The 19,107-nt window shown below is 43.2% G+C and overlaps 2 protein-coding genes across 3 annotated transcripts in view; one reads left to right on the forward strand and one right to left on the reverse strand.

The window, feature by feature from the left end:
* Nucleotides 1-19,107, reverse strand: part of IPO4 (importin 4) — a 235,985-nt gene that overhangs the window by 27,221 nt on the left and 189,657 nt on the right. The window contains exons 25-27 of the mRNA XM_082243128.1: nt 8,400-8,525; nt 6,102-6,310; nt 5,722-5,854 (exon numbers count right to left, since the gene is read on the reverse strand). Coding sequence (XP_082099254.1) covers nt 5,722-5,854; nt 6,102-6,310; nt 8,400-8,525 — 468 coding nt within the window. The remainder of the gene's footprint in view (nt 1-5,721; nt 5,855-6,101; nt 6,311-8,399; nt 8,526-19,107) is intronic.
* Nucleotides 10,903-19,107, forward strand: part of LOC309544236 (uncharacterized protein) — a 110,866-nt gene continuing 102,661 nt past the window's right edge. For both annotated transcript variants that reach the window (XR_014224843.1, XM_082243129.1), the window contains exon 1: nt 10,903-11,310. Coding sequence is in view for 1 of the 2 variants with exons in the window: in XM_082243129.1 (XP_082099255.1) it covers nt 11,145-11,310 (166 nt within the window). In the remaining variant the exon portion in view is untranslated. The remainder of the gene's footprint in view (nt 11,311-19,107) is intronic.

Here is a 19,107-nt window from a genome sequence, read left to right on the forward strand (position 1 = left end):
TTTGGGGGAAGCATTGAAACAGAAGTAAAGCTGTAACAAGGTAAAAAAAATAAAAATACAAAAAACAAACAAGTAATGTAAAAGGTTTGGCAGGTTAAAGAGTTATTTCAGGCAACCTGAGAAGCTCTGAGTGCCGACACCCCTTCTGCTAATCTGAGGACTGCTATACAGGGTATTACAGGAGTCTGATATCAAAACAAATACAGGTGTTTAAGCACACAGACTCAATCACTAAAAATAAAGTTAAAAAAAACCAAAAAACAAAACAAAGGAATTTGACTTAGGGCCCTTTCACACGGGCGCTCCGTATGTCCGCAAATCATCCTATTTTTTTGCGGATGATTTGCGGACAAAATGTAAGTCTATGGGATTGCGGATGTCAGCGGAATACCATCCGCTGACATCCGATTTTCTTCCTTTCAGTTCTGTTCCATTTTTTGGAACGGAACAGAACCCTATTTTTGTTCCATTCAAAAAACAGAAAGGAAGGAAAATTGGATGTCAGCGGTGTCATCCGCTGACATCCGCAATACCCATAGACTTACATTATGTCCGCATATAATCCGCAAACGGATGGGATGATATGCGGGCATACGGAGTGGATGACACAAATGTCATCCGCTCCGTGAGAAAAAAAAAAAAAAAGTCCTGCAGCGGACAAGAACAGCGGAGCGGCCGTGTGAAAGAGCCCTTACCTGTAAGTTCCATTTTTTGGGAGTACAGTACAGGATGTAGGCAACCTATATATGCTGCAATTACTGGTTCCTCCCACTGACCCCCTACCTCCCCAATCTGCCCTGTAGCTACATAGGGTCGGCTGGAGGAACTAGTGAGCGCAGAGGGGGACCAGGAAATCGACCCACTCGGAAGTGACAATTTCTGAAGATACTTCAAGGGATGATATCTCTGCACCAGAGTGGTGTTCAGAGAAGCAGACAACAGAAGGAGGTATTTACTTTCCTCTTTGCCGCAAACTTTTTGGGAAATGCATTCTTAGCGAAAGAAATTAATTAAATATACATTTTATTAATTCCTAAAGAACATAAAACTGCACTCACTGGTGCTGTAAATTATTAGTTCTTCTGTAAACTCCTATAGCAGGATCCAGGCAGCGCCTCACAGGGTCAACTAGGAGTCCATTTCTGAAGACTGTGTTGTATCCCCTGTTAGGGTTCCTAAATCACCACATTACTGTCACAAGCAAGTGGAGTGGAGCAAAGCTGTTTACATATGTATTAGGCAGATGGGCTTTATCTTAAGGTTTAGCATTTTAATTATGACTTAAGTGTGTCTATAAGAGCCAGTCCATCCAAAACGAATATTACATTTATGGGCTGATGGGCTATAGTGCCTTGAAAAAGTTTTCATACCTCTTGAAATTTTCCATATTTTGTCATTTTACAACAAAAAACGTAAATGTATTTTATTGGGATTTTATGTGATAGACCAACACATAGTGGCACATAATTGTGAAGTGGAAGGAAAATGATAAATGTTTTTTAATTTTTTTTACAAATAAATATGTGAAGTGTTGCATGCATTTGTATTCAGCCCCCCTGAGTCAATACTTTGCAGAACCACCTTTCACTGCAATTACAGCTGCAGGTCTTTTTGGTTATTTTTGCCCATTTTTTTTTGCAAAATAGCTTAAGATCTGTCAGATTGGATGAAAAATGTCTGAACAGCAATTTTCAAGTCTTGCCCAACATTCTCAAATGGATTTAGGTCATTGTCCTGCTGGAAGGTGAACCTCCACCCCAGTGTCAAGTCTTTTTCAGACTCTAAGAGGTTTTCTTTTAAGATTGTCCTGTATTTGGCTCCAGCCGTCATCCTATGAACTCTGACCAGCTTCCCTGTGCCTGCTAAAGAAAAGCATCCCCACAACATGCTGCTGCCACCACCATGTTTCATGGTGGGGGTGGTGTGTTCAGGGTGATGTGCAGTGTTAGTTTTCCCGCCACACATAGCGTTTTGCTTTTAGGCCAAAAGGTTACATTTTGGTATCATCTAACCAGAGCACCTTCTTCCACATGTTTACTGTCTCCCCCACATGGCTTCTCGCACACTGCAAACAGGACTTCTTATTAGGGATAGTTCCATATGGTTTTTTCAGGGCCGATACCCATATTTTGGTCACAACGTATCGGTATCGGCCGATATTTTGTACATTTAAAGTTTTGAAAAATAAAGACAATGTTTGACACAAATCTGGTACTGAACATGTTACTTTTTGTTAAATGCTTAATGGCTGGCTTGCTGGCACCCTGTGGTGGGTGGCTGGCTGACTGGCACTCTGTGGTGGGTGGCTGGCACCCTGTGGTGGGTGGCTGGCACAGGGGCTGTGGGTGGGTGGCTGGCTGGCACAGGGGCTGTGAGTGGCTGGCTGGCACAGGGGCTGTGAGTGGCTGGCTAGTACAGGGGCTGTGGGTGGCTGGCTAGTACAGGGCCTGTGGGTGGCTGGCTGTCTGGCACCCTGTCTGTGGGTGGCTGGCTGTCTGGCACCCTGTGGTGGGTGGCTGTCTGGCACCCTGTGGTGGGTGGCTGGCTGGCACAGGGGCTGTGGGTGGCTGGCTGGTACAGGGCCTGTGGGTGGCTGGCTGTCTGGCACCCTGTGGTGGGTGGCTGGCTGGCACACTGTGGTGGCACAGGGGCTGTGGGTAGCTGGCTGGTACAGGGCCTGTGGGTGGCTGGCTGGTACAGTGCCTGTGGAAGGCTGGTACAGGGCCTGTGGGTGGCTAGCTGGCTGGTACAGGGCCTGTGGGTGGCTAGTTGGCTGGTACAGGGCCTGTGGGTGGCTGGCTGGTACAGGGCCTGTGGATGTGGGTGGCTGGCTGGCACCGGGCTGCTGTATGGCTGTGATAAACTCCCACGAGACTAGTCCTGACTCCAGACGAGGCTGTCCAAAGTGAGGGAGGCAGCCTAAGAAGGCAGAATGACGTCACAAAAATATCGGCCAGATCCGGGGGCCGATACCGATATATCGGGGAAAGTGCATATCAGCCATGACAATAATCGGTCTATCCCTACTTCTTATGGCTTTCTTGTAACAATGGCTTTTTTCATACAACTCTTCAATAAAGGCCAGATTTGAGGAGTGCAAAACTAACAATTGTCCTGTGGACAGATTCTCCCACCTGAGCTGTGGCTCTCTGCAGCTCCTCCAGACATACCATGGGCCTCTTGGCTGCTTCTCTGATTAATGCTCTCCTCGCCCGGCCTGTCAGTTTAGGTGGATGGCCATGTCCTGGTAGGTTTGCAGTTGTGCCATACTCTTTCCATTTTCAGATGATGGATTAAACAGTGCTCCGTGAGATGTTCAAATCTTGGGATATTTTTTTTATAACCTAACCCTGCTTTAAACTTATCCACAACTTTATCCCTGACCTGTTTGGTGTGTTTCTTGGATCTCATGATGCGGTTTGTTCATTAAGGTTCTCTAACAAATCTCTGAGGGCTTCACAGAACAGCTGTATTTACACTGAGATTAAATTACATACAGGTGGATTATTTACTAATCAGGTGACTTCTGAAGGCAATTGGTTCCACTAGATTTTAGTTAGGGGTATCAGAGAAAAGGGGGCTGAATACAAATGCACGCCACACTTTTTAGATATTTATTTGTAAAAAACAAATTGAAAAACCATTTAAAATGTTTCTTCCACTTCACAATTATGTGCCACTTTGTGTTGGTCTATCACATAAAATCCCAAATAAATACATTTACTTATTTGGTACTGGTACTATAAATAACCTAATAGCGGCAACCCTTTGATTGTGATGGGTAGATCACATCCTTACCATGCTGACCTTCCTCACAATTGTTTCCCCTCCTTGCAGAGCAGCTCAGGGAAGTGGCTGCAAGATTTTACTGTAGCTCGTTCTGGCGCAGCTCCGTGATCCTCCTCACCCCTGTCACCGAGAGGTGCCTGGGACTGACAAGAGAGAAGAATCGTGGGGAGCAGTAGTATTAATATCTAGAAAATGCTTCCCTTCGCCATTCTGCAAATAGGGAAGGAAAGCACTTCTGAGCAGGGTTGGCACTGTAGGCATTCCGAAGATGAATAGAGTGTGTTTTTTATGCCAACTGCATTACTACCTACTGACCTTTGCACTCTACCATTACTACCTACTGACCTCTGCACTCTGAGTTTCTTACTACTGACCTCTGCAATCTGTATGACTTCTCACTGGCCTCTGCAATCTGTATGACTTCCTACCGACCCCTGCAATCTGTAGGACCTCCTACCGACCTCTGCAATCTGTAGGACCTCCTACCGACCTCTGCAATCTGTAGGACCTCCTACCGACCTCTGCAATCTGTAGGACCTCCTACCGACCTCTGCAATCTGTAGGACTTCCTACCGACCTCTGCAATCTGTAGGACTTCCTACCGACCTCTGCAATCTGTAGGACTTCCTACCGACCTCTGCAATCTGTAGGACTTCCTACCGACCTCTGCAATCTGTAGGACTTCCTACTGACCTCTGCAATCTGTAGGACTTCCTACTGACCTCTGCAATCTGTAGGACTTCCTACTGACCTCTGCAATCTGTAGGACTTCCTACTGACCTCTGCAATCTGTAGGACTTCTCATCGGCCTCTGCAATCTGTAGGACTTCCTACTGACCTCTGCAATCTGTAGGACTTCCTACTGACCTCTGCAATCTGTAGGACTTCCTACTGACCTCTGCAATCTGTAGGACTTCCTACTGACCTCTGCAATCTGTAGGACTTCCTACTGACCTCTGAAATCTGTAGGACTTCCTACCGACCTCTGCAATCTGTAGGACTTCCTACCGACCTCTGCAATCTGTAGGACTTCCTACCGACCTCTGCAATCTGTAGGACTTCCTACCGACCTCTGCAATCTGTAGGACTTCCTACCGACCTCTGCAATCTGTAGGACTTCCTACTGACCTCTGCAATCTGTAGGACTTCCTACTGACCTCTGCAATCTGTAGGACTTCCTACTGACCTCTGAAATCTGTAGGACTTCCTACTGACCTCTGAAATCTGTAGGGCTTCCTACTGACCTCTGAAATCTGTAGGACTTCCTACTGACCTCTGCACTCCACATTACCCATTACTGACCTGTGCACTACTTCCTAATAAACTCTATGATACTTATTACTGACCTACTGAGATCTGCATTACTTCTTACTGATTTGTGCACTATGCATTACTTCCCACTGACCACTGCATTACCTCCTGTTGACCCCTACACTGCCTCAATCAAATGATATACTGCTCTGACAGGCCAAACCCACTCTACCAGGCCATTTTCATTAAAATATTATTTTTGATAGGTTATGGCCTTAAAAAATAAAGGGTGGTGCATTCTGGAGATCCTTGATCACTTCCATGTTGTTAAGATAAATCCCCACCTCTCCAAAGTTCTCTATTCATCTACCAGTTCTGTCTTGTCACTAATCTTGCTGCAGCCTGGGTTTGTCTGCAGTGTAAAATCAATTAACAAATCCAGCCAGGGTCACCTGCAAATACCCTGTCATAATGGTCCCAGCATATGGACATGTGATCCGGAAATACATCACTATGCCCAAAAATGAAACATTAATTTCAAGTGGGGTAACAAGGGGGAATCTTAGTTAACAGAAGTGACAGGCTACCTGGGCAAGAGGCTATTTTAGATTCCAGTCAAATCTATACAATTTTCCAGCATTGACCAATGCAATCCAAAGACAACTGTGCATAAACTGTTACCTGCTCCAATGGCACTCCCCCTGGATGACTTAACACCATCCGACTCACTGCCCCGCACACATTGTCCAGAGCGCGATCATTCTTCTCACAGCTGATTATAGACGATAATACTGAAAGCAACTTAGGGTAATGTCTGTATACATGTCAAGGACAAAAGTGGCACTTTCTAAGGAGATACAGAACTAATTCTCACATCAAAGTTTGAAAGGCAGAAAAACAAGAAATTTACAAGCATTCTTTAGTTATCTAAATGTCATACAGGCAAGTGTTGTTCTTATTACCAAGGCATTTCTTTATATGAATGCCTTCAGTGCAATAGGTTGGTAAAGTATTTGAGTAGAAGGAGGGAGTAAGAAATATAGACTATTTTTGTAGGATACTTGTGCATTGAGGCACCTCCATGTTCTGCCAGAACCCCGAGTCCGAACATAGAATTACTGCGAACCTCATCATCTTTGTCCTGTGCTCCAGAGATCAGTGCAGGAAGTATCTGGGGCACAAACTGTACAACTGCCCCACTCAAACTTACTACTGATTCTGCCAGAATACCTCCTCCAAATGACTTTTCTGCAGGGGAACAGCTTGGCTTCTGTGTAAGAAATAAAGGATGGACACATTTCCATACATAATACAGAAAACAATAACCAATAACCAAAAAAAAAATCAAAAGAATCCATCAAGCCTGAGTAGGGAATAAAATCACTGGGGATTTGGGTTTACTACCCAGTAGGGTCATTCTTTTCTTATATAAAATAGATGTTTTATTTATTTGTTGTTTGCACATTTTTTTTTATGTACTGCACTGGTAATTTGGGCTCACTACCCAGTAGGAATTTCACTGAGAATTTTTAAATATTTTTTTATTTGCTTTTCATGCCTAATTATATCGTATTTAATGTACTTGTTATTTTTATGCTTAACGCGTATAAGAACATAGTATGCGCTGCTGAAGAGTTGAGTGGGTTATTCTTTTGTTGCTTTAGAGGTAGCGCCACATTTTTATTTCTATATTCATTAATAATATAGTAGAATCACCTCTCAGTGATAGTTACTGTCTAAAGAAATTTTAATTCCATTATCAAAATAGTCAAGTAATACAGTTGCCAAAATATTCCAAGCTAGGTTAGGGCCAGAAAAAAAAGAGTAAATGTTATTCGTGTAAAAGAACTGATCTTAGTAGAGGGTAGCATTAGGGCTTGTTTACATATGCAGTTGGGCGTGGTAAAATTAGGTGGTTGCGCCACCCACCCAATCACCTATCTTAACCTGCTAGATAGGCAGCTAGATGGGTGTAAAAATTGCCTTTGCCGCATAAATGATACCCCTGGTCACATACAGCAGGTAGTACCGCTGCCAGACGTGATCTACTGAAGTGAATCGGGCAGTGCCGCAACAGCCCTAAAACTGCATGCAATGCATGTGTTTGCCCCATGGTGGTGCAGCATTTACATAGTTAAAATAGGTGGTGGAAAGGTGACATATCACTTCCTCACCGCCTGTCAAAGACCTCTGAAAAGTGATCCACCGTGGATCGCTTTTCAGAAGTGTAACAATAATAGATGCTCATTTGAACTTAGCCTTACTTAGGTTGCCTACAAGCTCCAGTAATGGAAATCTGGGCCATGATAGTTGTGTGTACTACTGATCCACCCTTCAGACCAGAAAGGTTAGCTTAGAGGCAGCCCTAAACCCTCCACATGTAGGTCTCCTGCCTGAGATTAGGCCTGAAAACTGACTTAATCTCTGGGCTCCTGAAGGACACAAATGTTAACTTAACAAAGCTTTTAAAGTGTAACTGCAGCTTTGTACATATCCGCTGTACAATCTCCTTCTGAAAGAGAATACAAATGAATAACAGCACACAGAACTTTCTCTAAACAGTTGCACTATTAGTCAAAGGTGCAGCCCTACTTTAGGCCTCTTTCACACTTGTGTGACTCGTCCTGCGATTTGGGACTGCAAAGTCGCATGACAAGTTGGACTCCATGATTTCAAATGAGTACTGTTCAGATCTGTACGACTTCAATTTGCAATGACTTTGAAGTAGTCTGCACCACTTTGGGATGATTTTAATGCGTTTTGAGGTCCAAAGACATAGGCATTGCATCAAGTCCAGTCAAAATCGTGGTAAAAAAGCGGCAACAAAATCACGGTAAAATCGCGCGACTTTTAGGTCGCATAAGTGTGCAAAGGGCCTTAAATGTATTTAATATTATCCTGACACTTTTTTTGTGTGTCAGTTTTAACACTTCTGCACGAGAGAGGGCCTCCTCACAGGGGTTAGCAAGAGTATAATCTTATATAAAAAAAAAATGATAACCTGAAACGTAAGGCTGAACGTTTTTTTTTTTCTTTCTTTGGTAATCTGTTCTCTTTTCATTCTCCCATCATTAGAGCGAATTGTGTATATTGTATATATTATGGGATAAATAATAAAAAATAAAACATACTCAAGCTAAAGCTCAAATCTGTACATATGTTGCCAAAAGTCAGAAACACTGTTTGGAGAGCCACTTTCACTGCTGTCTGTGTGGATAAGAAGGGATACAAATCCATACTAAAAGTAAATTGATGTGAATTGGCAATTAAGGTTAGCATACTAGCTAACATGTGCAATGCTTACTGGATCTCTTAGAAAAAAAACATAATACAATGCTACATAAAATTATTGCTCTCACCATATTACTTAGTAGTAATGGAAGAAAACCCGCAAAATATGGAGCAAATGTTGCACCTCCAACTGCAGCAGCAATCAGTGGAATCCCATCTCCTGCACATTCCATCAACATGGCATCCAGTTCTGCCTGTTCATTAAAAAAATAAAAAAAGAAACAAAAAATATTATAACATCTGAGGTCTATCCTCTAAGGAAGTGTGCCTCTGACTACTAGTCTCACAAGATTTTGAGTTGGTTGCAAGTTGGTAATACTGGCTCTGGAAATTATGGTTATATCCGTGCTATGCACCAGCAGTTCTTGATGCACTGATGGATAAAAGGGGTAAAAAGGAATGGTTTTATTTGCATGACTGTTCACTTACCTATAAGCAGAGAAGGAACTTCATGTTTTAGGCCAAAGTGAGGACATCAACATACCTTCTGTTGTAAGACGACAATGCAGTAGCTCACAGTACCTTTGTACTGGCACAATGTGACCTTAATGCTTGTACCATTTCTCAAATATGTACTATAAATACAATGGTATGCTCAGTCTACTCCATCAACTGTTTCAAACACAATCCTCCTTTCCCTAAACATACAGCCTGAACAATCCTGGATTATGAAAACACTGACTTTTGGACTAAAGTCAAGAGTTAAACTAAAGGTAAAACTTTTTTGGGTTTTGGATAGAGTGGAGCGGGATTAGAATGCATGTCCATTTTTATTGCCATCTGTGCCCCCCCCCCCCCCCCCCCTTAGGGAGATTCGGCTCCTCTTTTTGTCCTGTTTACCATTATAATTGAAAGTAAAAGAAAACCCCAAATTATAAGTTGTCCCCAGAAAAGTAATATTGGGAAGATCTTTCAATGGGGATATCAGTTCTGGTGAGCTGGAGGTCCCCAAGGAATTCCCTTAAAGCGGTTGTATCCTCAAAAAAAAAAAACAACAAAAAAAAAACCCTGCAGGACAAAGACATAATGAGCTAGTATGCATCGCATACTAGCTCATTATGAAATACTTACCTTCGAAAGAAGCCCCGACACTGTCGTCTGGAGAACACAGAGGGCGCCGTCATGTTGCCTCTCTCTGCGTCTCTTCCGGGTTCGGCGACTCCGGCGCTTTGAGTGGCTGGAGCCGAGATGACGTCACTCCCGCGCATGCACGCAGGAGTTTTACTTTCTGGCAAGGCCTGGCAAGGAGCTCTGAAGGTCCGCCGGACCTTCAGAGCGCATGCGCCGCTGACGTCAGTGGCTGCATACAGGTTGAATATCTCCTAAACCGTGCAGGTTTAGGAGATATTAATTGTACCTACAGGTAAGCCTTATTATAGGCTTACCTGTAGGTAAAAGTCAAATAAAGGAGTATACTAACGCTTTAATTTGCAGGGATTTCCTCTCACTTCATGTTTGGCTATGGGATAGGAAGTGAAGAGACACTTTGCAATGGGACAAAGATAGTGAAAAGAAAAAAAATAAATCTGACAGGGGTTATAACTCCCCTACTCTACCCAATAGGAAAAAAAAAAAGTTTTGTCTATAGTTCTACATCAGGCTTTCATTTCTATCTCTAACGATTCCCTGGCTACCTACATTTGCAGAGTTTCTGACATGTAATAACAGGCTACTTACCTTCTCTGTGACGTAACATGGTCATATCCAACAGACAAATAGTCTCCAGGGGCATTCTGGAGCAGAAATTTGGTTCACCGGTGAGTTATTTGTAAGCTATAGAGTTGACATTTGGTAGTAGGCTGGGTTCACATATGCGGTTGTGATTTCAGTGGGGCAGTCTGGCGCAGTTCTGTTCACGCTTCAGGTGCAAATTTTTACACAAAATCGCACCTAAACCAGACCCAAAAAAGCACAGGGCCCTTTTTAAAACCACACTGTGGCCGCCCTGCACACGTGTGAGGTGGCTTTATTGAAAGCCAGTCCAATTCACATAGTTAGGTTGAAAAAAGACAAAAGTCTATCTGGCTCAACAAAAAAAAAAAGCACTAAAGAAAACCCAAGCATACAATCCCATATACACAATACCCGCAGTTGATCCAGTATGCATATATGTAAACCCAGTGTAAATATTGACTGTGAAAAGACTGCTTTAATCATAATGAATTACGCAAGCTGTCACCCAAGATGCCTGCCATGGTAAATGTATAGCTTTGCCATAGTGCCACAGATCAACAGAAAAACAAAAATTGTGCAAATGATGGAGGCAGAATATTAGAAGCAGTCAGCGATGATAGTGGTGAGTAATGTTCGACGCAAAAAAAAAACAAAAAAAAAAACTTTATAGCATGGCTAAAACAAAGGGACAAATCATGAGAGATAGTTGTGTGGGTGTGTCACCAACAGACAATCTCTGATCTGTAGGCGTTTCTCTGGGAAGCCCTGGGGTGTGAGACAACCCCTACCTGCTTTAGCTGATCTACCTGCTCTACAGGTTAATTACCTCAAAAGCAAATATACAAACAGAAAAGAAGAGAAAGCTTGCAGTGAAGGCACAGTTAGAAGAGCGCCTTCAAGCAAACAGGCTATGTGACTGATCGAAAGAGTTCATTAATCTTCCAGAGGCTCCTAAACCGATGAAAAGATTGACAAACTTCTAAAAGGAAGCAAACTAGTGAGAAAGGAAAACAAGACAAGCAAGTCTATATAAAAAAAAAAAAACTGACGATAGCATCTGCTGCTGTTAACGATGGCTATGAAGTAATGACAGATTACCAAATGCTCTGCAATAATATATCCGATAGGGCACATGAGAGATGAAGGCATACTTTACAAATATGGGTATTGTAGAGACTATCCTGTGTCTGCAGGCTGGAAAATGCTTCTTTGATTTTCTGCCATTCCTGTGTCTACGAGAAGTTCGCAACCAAGCATCTGTCATCTCGCTGCTCATCCTCATGGTAACCGACACAGTGATCACAGGTGAGACTTTCACATGTCGTCCCTTTTTTCAACTGATTATTCATACTTGCAGTGCAAGAAAAACGAATCTCTCTACTCGAGGTATAATGAATAATACAGCTCTCATTTTAAGGCAATTATATTACCTGGCCTAAACTTTTAAAGAGTTTACAAAACTTTCTATGTATTTTACTGTTCATGATCTATGAGTGTTATAAAATGGAGTCCGTCTGAAGTTAGGAAAAATAACTGATTAATGAATAGAGAATTATAAAACAGCAAAGATATATGAAGTAGGTGAAAAATGTTTATAAATTCCTATTTAAACAGACAGGCAGATGATTGCAAAGACTACACTACGTGTGATTCTGTAATTTCCACAGTAAAAACAAATAAAAGGCCTTCTTAAGGGCTAATTCAGACTGCTAAATTCTATGGATTTTGCAAGGATTGATGCATGCTTTCTGCTACATTAGAAACCTACCCAGCAATATCAAAGTAAAGCTGGCTTACTTAAACAAGTGTTATGAAACATTTCAATCAATGGCCATACTGCTACTAATTCCAGTGGTTTATTTTCTGATAAAATACAAAAAGCAAGCCTAACTTAAATGAGATTAGTTGAATAATGCCTGCCAGCTAACTAAATTATTAGTTTACCTTATTTTTATTTTGTGATTACCTGCTCCAATATACCCAGGCCCCTAGCAACACCTCACTTTGGATGGCGACTCTATTTTTTGACCATATCTTCGTATTTCTGCTTACTTCCTCTAAATTATCTGCTGCTTTTTATACAAGTGTTAGAAATCCCTAACTAAAGGGAGACTATGATCACTGTACACTGATCAGCCATAACTTTATGACCACCCATGTAATATTGAAGAAGACCTTCATCCTGTAAATGCAAATTATAAAGTCAGCAGCTACAAATACTGTAGCTTCTGCCTTTAACCACTTAAGCCCCGAAGGATTTTCCTGCTAAACGACCAGGGGGTATTTTGCGATTCGGCACTGCGTGACTTTAACAGACAATTGCGCGGTTGTGCGACACTGTATCTAAACGAATTTGGCGTCCTTTTTTTCCCACAAACAGAGCTTTCTTTTGGTGGTATTTGATCACCTGTGCGATTTTTACTTTTTGCGCTATAAACAAAAAAAGAGCGTACATTTTGCAAAAATAACAATATTTTTCACATTTTTTTATATGAAATTCCCCCAAAAAAAAAATGTAAACATCAAAATTTTTTAACATTTTTGGCCAATTTGTTTTATGCTACCTATGTTTGGTAAAAAAAAAAAATCGCAAAAAGCGTATTTTGATTGGTTTGCGCAAAAGTTATCGCATTTACTAACTAAGGGAAAGATTTCTGTCATTTTTGGTGTTTTTTTTTTTTTTAACGTGTAATGGTGGCGATCTGCGATTTTTTTTGCGGTACTGCGACATTGGGGCGGACAGATCGGACCCTTGACTGACATTTTTGACACTTTTGGGGTTACCAGTGACATTTCTACAGTAATCAGTTCTATATATATATGCACTGTTACTGTAAAAATACACTGGTAGTGAAGGGGTTAACTTTATTTGGGAGGGAGGGGCTGTGTGTGTCCCTAGGGGTGTGCTTTCTACTGTGATTGGCTGTGGCTTGAGCTGTAAGGACACTGATCAACGGATCTACATAGTAGATCCATGTGATCAGTGTTTTTACAGCGAGGAGAATGACAGGTGGCTTGTTTACACAAGCTGCCTGACATTCTCCCTCTCCCCCGCCGATCGCCGAGTGACCGGCGGACATCGGGTCCACTGGTCACACGCGCGGGGGGGTCCGTGACCGCGCGGGAGCGCGCTCGCTCCCCAGAGCCTCACAGGCGAGCGACGTAGACCTACGTCACTCTGCCTGTGAGGGGCTGACTGCCGCAGTAAATATACTGTGAGCAGTCGGCAAGCGGTTAAAAAAAAAAAAACACACACTTACCTGTCCAAAGATCCAGCCATGTCCTCACTCAACATTGTTCTTTGCTGGTCTTTGGGTCCAGGCACTAGCATCTTAACTGTGGGCAGCCGACTGTGATTTCTTGTGGCTCCACAGCTGGCTGCCCCATGCGCTGCGCCCCGTGAATGGTTTAGCAGTCTCCTGGGACCTGTGACATGTCCCAAGAGGGTGAAAGGGGGGCCCAAACTTCCACCGGAAGTGGGAGCAGGTACCTGTAAAAATCAGTTACCCACAACAACGCCCCCCCCTTCAAAGAAAGACATTCCAAATATGGGAGAGGAGGGGGGAAAAGTGAAATTTTCTTCTTTTGGGTAAAATTCCACTTTTAGTAGGTCCCCTTTTGCTGCCAAAACAGCCCTGAGCCATTGAGGCATGGATGCCACTGGACCTCTAAATGTATGCTGTGGTATCCGGCACCAAGCCACCTGTAGCCGAACCTTTAAGTCCTGTAAGTAGCGAGGTGGGGCCTCCATGGATTGGACTTTTTTTCAGCACATCCCACAGACGCTTGATTGGATTGAGATCTGGAGGCCAAGTCAAGACCTCAAACTCATTGGGTACCTCCAACCATTCCTGAATAATGTTTGCAGCATGACAGTGGGAATTAAACTGCTGAAAGAGGCTACTGCCGACAGGTAATACCTTTTCCATGACCGGGTGTACTTGGTCAGGAACAATATTTAGGTAGGTTGCATGTATCAAGTAACATCCACATTAATTGCAAGATCCAAGGTTTCTGAGCAGAGCATTGCCCAAAGCATCATACTGCCTCCACCGACTTGCCTTGTTTCCATACAGCATTCTGGTGCCATGTCTTCCCCAGGTAAGTGACGCACACACCCCCCGGCCATCCACATGATAAAATAGCGCGATTTATGAGACCAGGCTACCTTCTTCAATTGCTCCATTTTCAAGTTTTGATCTTCACACACCCATTGTAGGCACTTGTGGCTGTGGACACGGGCCCTAACCAGTCTGCAGCTACACAGCCCCATACACAACAAACTGAGATGCTCATTTTTTCTGCATTTAACACACAAACTTCAGGAACAACATGTTTACTTGCTGCCTAATATGTCCCACCAACTGTCAGATGCCATTGTAACAAAATAATCAATGTAGTCACTTAACCTGTTAGTGGTCATATAGTTATGGCTGATCAGTGTATACTTATGCAACCATTTCAATACTAAGCTGCTGAAAATTAGATATTGTTTCAGGCTTGTGAACTATGACACACAAGTGACTAATGCTGACCATACACTAGCCGAAAAATCGTTTGAAAATCTGTCATTTGGTCCGTTCTTTTGTTTTTCGCCCAGTTAATGGGCACAAATAGAAAATCAGTTTGAACTTGTCAGAGCTGAAAATCGAAGGAGAGGTTTGGAAAATTCTGCCGAACGAACGTTAAATTGAAAGGTTAATGTGTTTCTTACCTGAACTGTTTGCACTAGGCATATGTGACAAAATGAACGAAAAAAGGATTCATTTTGTCCATTGAACAATCGATTGAAATTCGGTCATTAAATGATGGCACTATCGTCTGCTGTCACGGCCGAGTGTTAGTTTTTCGAAAATGAGTTTGAACGATATTTGTATGTCCAGCATTACACTTTGGTGGCATCTATTATGTGTGCAAAGATAATAATCAAGAAAACGTTTGTAATGAAGCACTGAGGAATCAGGAAAAGGTCATTTGTTATAAGGCTATAAATTGGAATGCTATTAAAACTGAATTCCAGGTATGGTTTTTATAGCATAATTATATTGGTTAACCTTGGACCAATTTAAGTATGCATATGCTATACCTGTAAAAGCTGAAAATCACTCTGGTAATCTCTGCTACTACAGTGATTACCGCTATCTTCCGCATCATGTGCCAAGCGGCTGCCCTAATGTTATTGAACACAGGGGGTCATTCACCCAGCATGGGCGCCATTTACAGAATACCTTGTATTTTTCTCAATGAATGTAAGGCATTCCCCGATTGGACTAGGTGGATATTGTAAACGCTACAACCCCACCTCTTACGATCAGAGAACACACTGGACCCAGAAGACAGCGGTCTACTAAGCTAAGGCTACTACAGTGATTCTCTGCTTCCCCAGCGGTCCCGCAGGTGTGGCATATGCATACTTACAATTGTCCAAGACAGACCAATGTAACTACACTATATTATAACAGCCAGAATTGAGATTTAACTAACAAGAAACATCATTAAAAATACGTTCATGTACATAAATAACCTTTTTCATAAATTTAGGCCACAATGTAGTCTGCTAAATATCTTACATTTATTTAAATTTAAATAAATTAAATCACTATATATTTGATTATCTGGGTGAAAGTTGCAACCCCAGAGCATCAGTGTTGAGAATAGAGCCAGGGGTAGAAGAAGCATATGGCTGCAAAAGAGAGCAAAGTCGATGCTTCCGGTATAGCACCAGCTCCTGTCACAGGCGAAGTGACACCAATTGCACTCCGTCCGGGACAGCAACAGCCGGCGATACCTGCAGGATTCCTGAAGTAAAGATTGAGGTCAGTTTTTACCTAAAATCAAAAAGCAATGGGCATATCTGTTCTCTGCACTGGTTACTCTGGGCTGCTTGCAAACTGATCCGTAGGTGCAGTGCATCTGCCAGATACCTGCACTGAGCCATAGATTTCTGTTATTACCTGTGGGTTTGGTACACTTTCAGAAAGTGCAAAAGACCTACAGGATATAAGTCTATGGCAAAGTGCAGCTAACCCACAGGTGCACCGCGCTGCACCCATGGTGTGGGTAAACTGCAGCCCATCATCAGTGTGAAAGCAGGCTTAGGCCACTTTCATTTCATACAATTGGTTCCACATGTCCATTTTTCAGGCAGACCCAGTCGGACCCTCTATTCACCTCTATGGAGCAGCAGATGTAAACAGACTTGTATCCATTTACACCTGCCTACCTCCAATTCCATCTATTAAAAAAACACAAGGGGATCCGTCCCCTTTTATCTGGGCGGATCGGAGGGCCCATAGGGTAGAGCGGGCTGTGTCTGTGTACGCTCTGCATATGAAGAATGGACACGGACTTGTCATCCACCCGCTCCACTCATTGTGGCCTGCGACCGGTTACCAAGTCACTCTTCAAAAGACTGGGCCACCCCTGTTATAGAGTATAAAAACTATGATATATATATATATATTTGAAAATTGAACAATCCTGATGTACTGATTGCCCATCTAATTGCTTGAGGCCCCGAAATGCCAGAACAGTACAAATACCACCCCCCCCCCCCCCCCCAATCACCCCTTTTTGGAAAATAGACATACCAAAGTTTTAAGAAAACTAAGAAATTACAATTTTTTTTCTTCCTTTTACATACTGTTAATAGTGCAGTACAGCGTCATCAAATGACTGGTGCGGCAGGCAGGGCAGCTGTTAGAAATCACGGGGCCCCGTACAGTCTATCTGATGGGGCCCCCAAAAGCCCGCCCCTTACCCCACCCATGACCCCGCCCACCTGCCTTAAAAAATGCAGCTTTGTCTTCCAGGGATAGTTATCTTCGAAACAAAGTCGGAAGCTGACGGTCAGGCCCCCCTGATAAGTAACTCTACAGGAGGCCCGATGGTACCCCCTTTATTGGCAGCCCTGGGTGGACCCAATCAGACCCTCAATTTACCTCTATGGAGCAGCGGATGTAAACCTACTTGTGTCTGTTTAAACTTGCCTACCTCTGATCTGGTCCGATAAAAAAACCCTAAGGGGGTCTGTCCTGCTCCATCTAGGTGGTCGGGTGTAAATAGACAATGGAGTCCATTTACACCCCACTGCCCATAGAGTAGAGTGGGCTCTGTCCATGTCTGCTCTGCATAAACTGAGTGGACATGGACCTGTCATCTGCCCACTCTGCTCTGATCAGTAGAGAGATCCTCCGCTGAACAAAGCGGAGTCCATCCAATGTGATAGGGGCCTAACGCAGGCCATAGATAATGCGATTTTATTTCCTGCAACCATAGTCAGGAGAAAACAATGATTCTGCCACCTGGTCCCCTTTAGGAGAACACAATGATTACTTGCTAGCTGCTAGCAATAATTGCATGTGAAATCTGACAGGCTGGTTGTATGCAAGTCTATCAAGTGGATCAACTTGCCTGTCCATAGATGGTTTGAATCTCGGCTGGTTCCTGCTGAACCTGCCGGGATTCGAACCATATATGGCCGGCTGGACCATTTTGGTCTTTCATTAAGCATTGTTGTCATGGATAAATGGATCTCTCTTCTTTCTTTCTTTTGTTTGTATTTGTCTGAGCTGCGCCTCGGTGCACTGCCCTGTTTTGCAAGTTTTGTTTTACCACTTACTAAGTCCCGGTTCACATTATTGCGGCTGCGGAGATCGCATGTAATTTGGAGCGCACTGCTCCTTCATTACATGCGATCTCCTGTGCGGATGCGAGTTCAGCCATACACTTTGTATGGCTGAATTCGCACTGTATCCGCACCAAACTCGCACATGACCCTTTTTTTCAGCCGCATCAGGATTGGGTCACACAGTGGTTCACACTTGTGCGATCCGATCCTGTGCGTACTGTCAGATCGCACTGCGATATGCGATCCAACTGGGGGTGTCGTTAACATTTAATTGACACCCCCTGCGTATCGCATATGGCAGTGTGAACTGCCTCTTGTGCGGATGCGATGCGGGAACAGGCTGCATATTCGCAGCCTTCCCGCATCGCACAAATGTGAACCGAGCCTGAGTGTTTGTTGTTGCTGCAATGTCTACAAAAGTTTAATAAACATACCCTTTAAAAAAAAAATATATATATATATATATATATATATGCATTTCACTGTTCTTTCTTCAATGATGATCTTCATTATCATCATGATAATCACACAGTACAGGCTCTGTGGCTCAAAGCACCTGTACTGTGTGAGTGTGACTGTCATCATGATGATAATGATCACCATATTTGGCTGCTCCCTGCTATATAAATATATATAATATAATATGATATAATATAATATATATATTAAAATAGGCAATAAACCAGGGTATGGGGAAAGGTGTGTGCTGTGTCATGTCATGAGACTGTACCTTTCCTGTGTGACTTATGCCAGATCCCTCTGTGTCTGCACTGCTGGACAAGCTGCTGAGTGGAGATCACACAAGGACTCATCTGTGTGCCTGCCCTGCACGGATCGTTTCCAGTTCCAGGCTCCAACTAGCTGCCCCTAGCCTGCCAGCACTCTTCTGCCTGATTCCCTCAGCACTTACTGGCTAAAGAAGTCAGGCAGTGTGCAGGCCAGCAGCGGGGACTTACAGAGCCGGGACTTCCACATTACAAGAAAGTGTGTGCAAGTCCGTGGGGACGCCCGAAATTAAAAAAAATAGTCCCCAGAGGCTGCAGCGATCTCTCTGCTCTAGAGGGGAACAGATGAGGTCCCCCCTCAGCCCAGCAGGGAATATGAATACCCAGGACTCTGGCAGGGAACAGTATATTATGTACACTAACTGACTGTACACAGTCACATTCTACATGAAGTCTGAAGCTGCCGGCCGGGCCCCCCTGATAAGTGACAGGGCCAGGGCCCCCTACAGAAGGACCGGTGGTCCCCCCCTATCAGCGGCCCTGGCGGCAGGGATCAGGGATACATTAAAAAATACATTTTTAACTTTTTTTTTTTTTTTTAACATACTGTCATCAGAATAGTTTAGTTTCACAACTTTGACACTGTACTACTCTAGAGGGGTGATTTTTTTCACTTGTTACAGTGATGATGATTGTAACAACAATCCTTTGAACTGTTGTGAATGGCTTTTATTTATGACTCATTGT

Source organism: Pelophylax lessonae (genome assembly GCF_965119305.1).
Source record: "Pelophylax lessonae genome assembly, chromosome: 1".
In the NCBI taxonomy this organism is placed as follows: domain Eukaryota; kingdom Metazoa; phylum Chordata; class Amphibia; order Anura; family Ranidae; genus Pelophylax; species Pelophylax lessonae.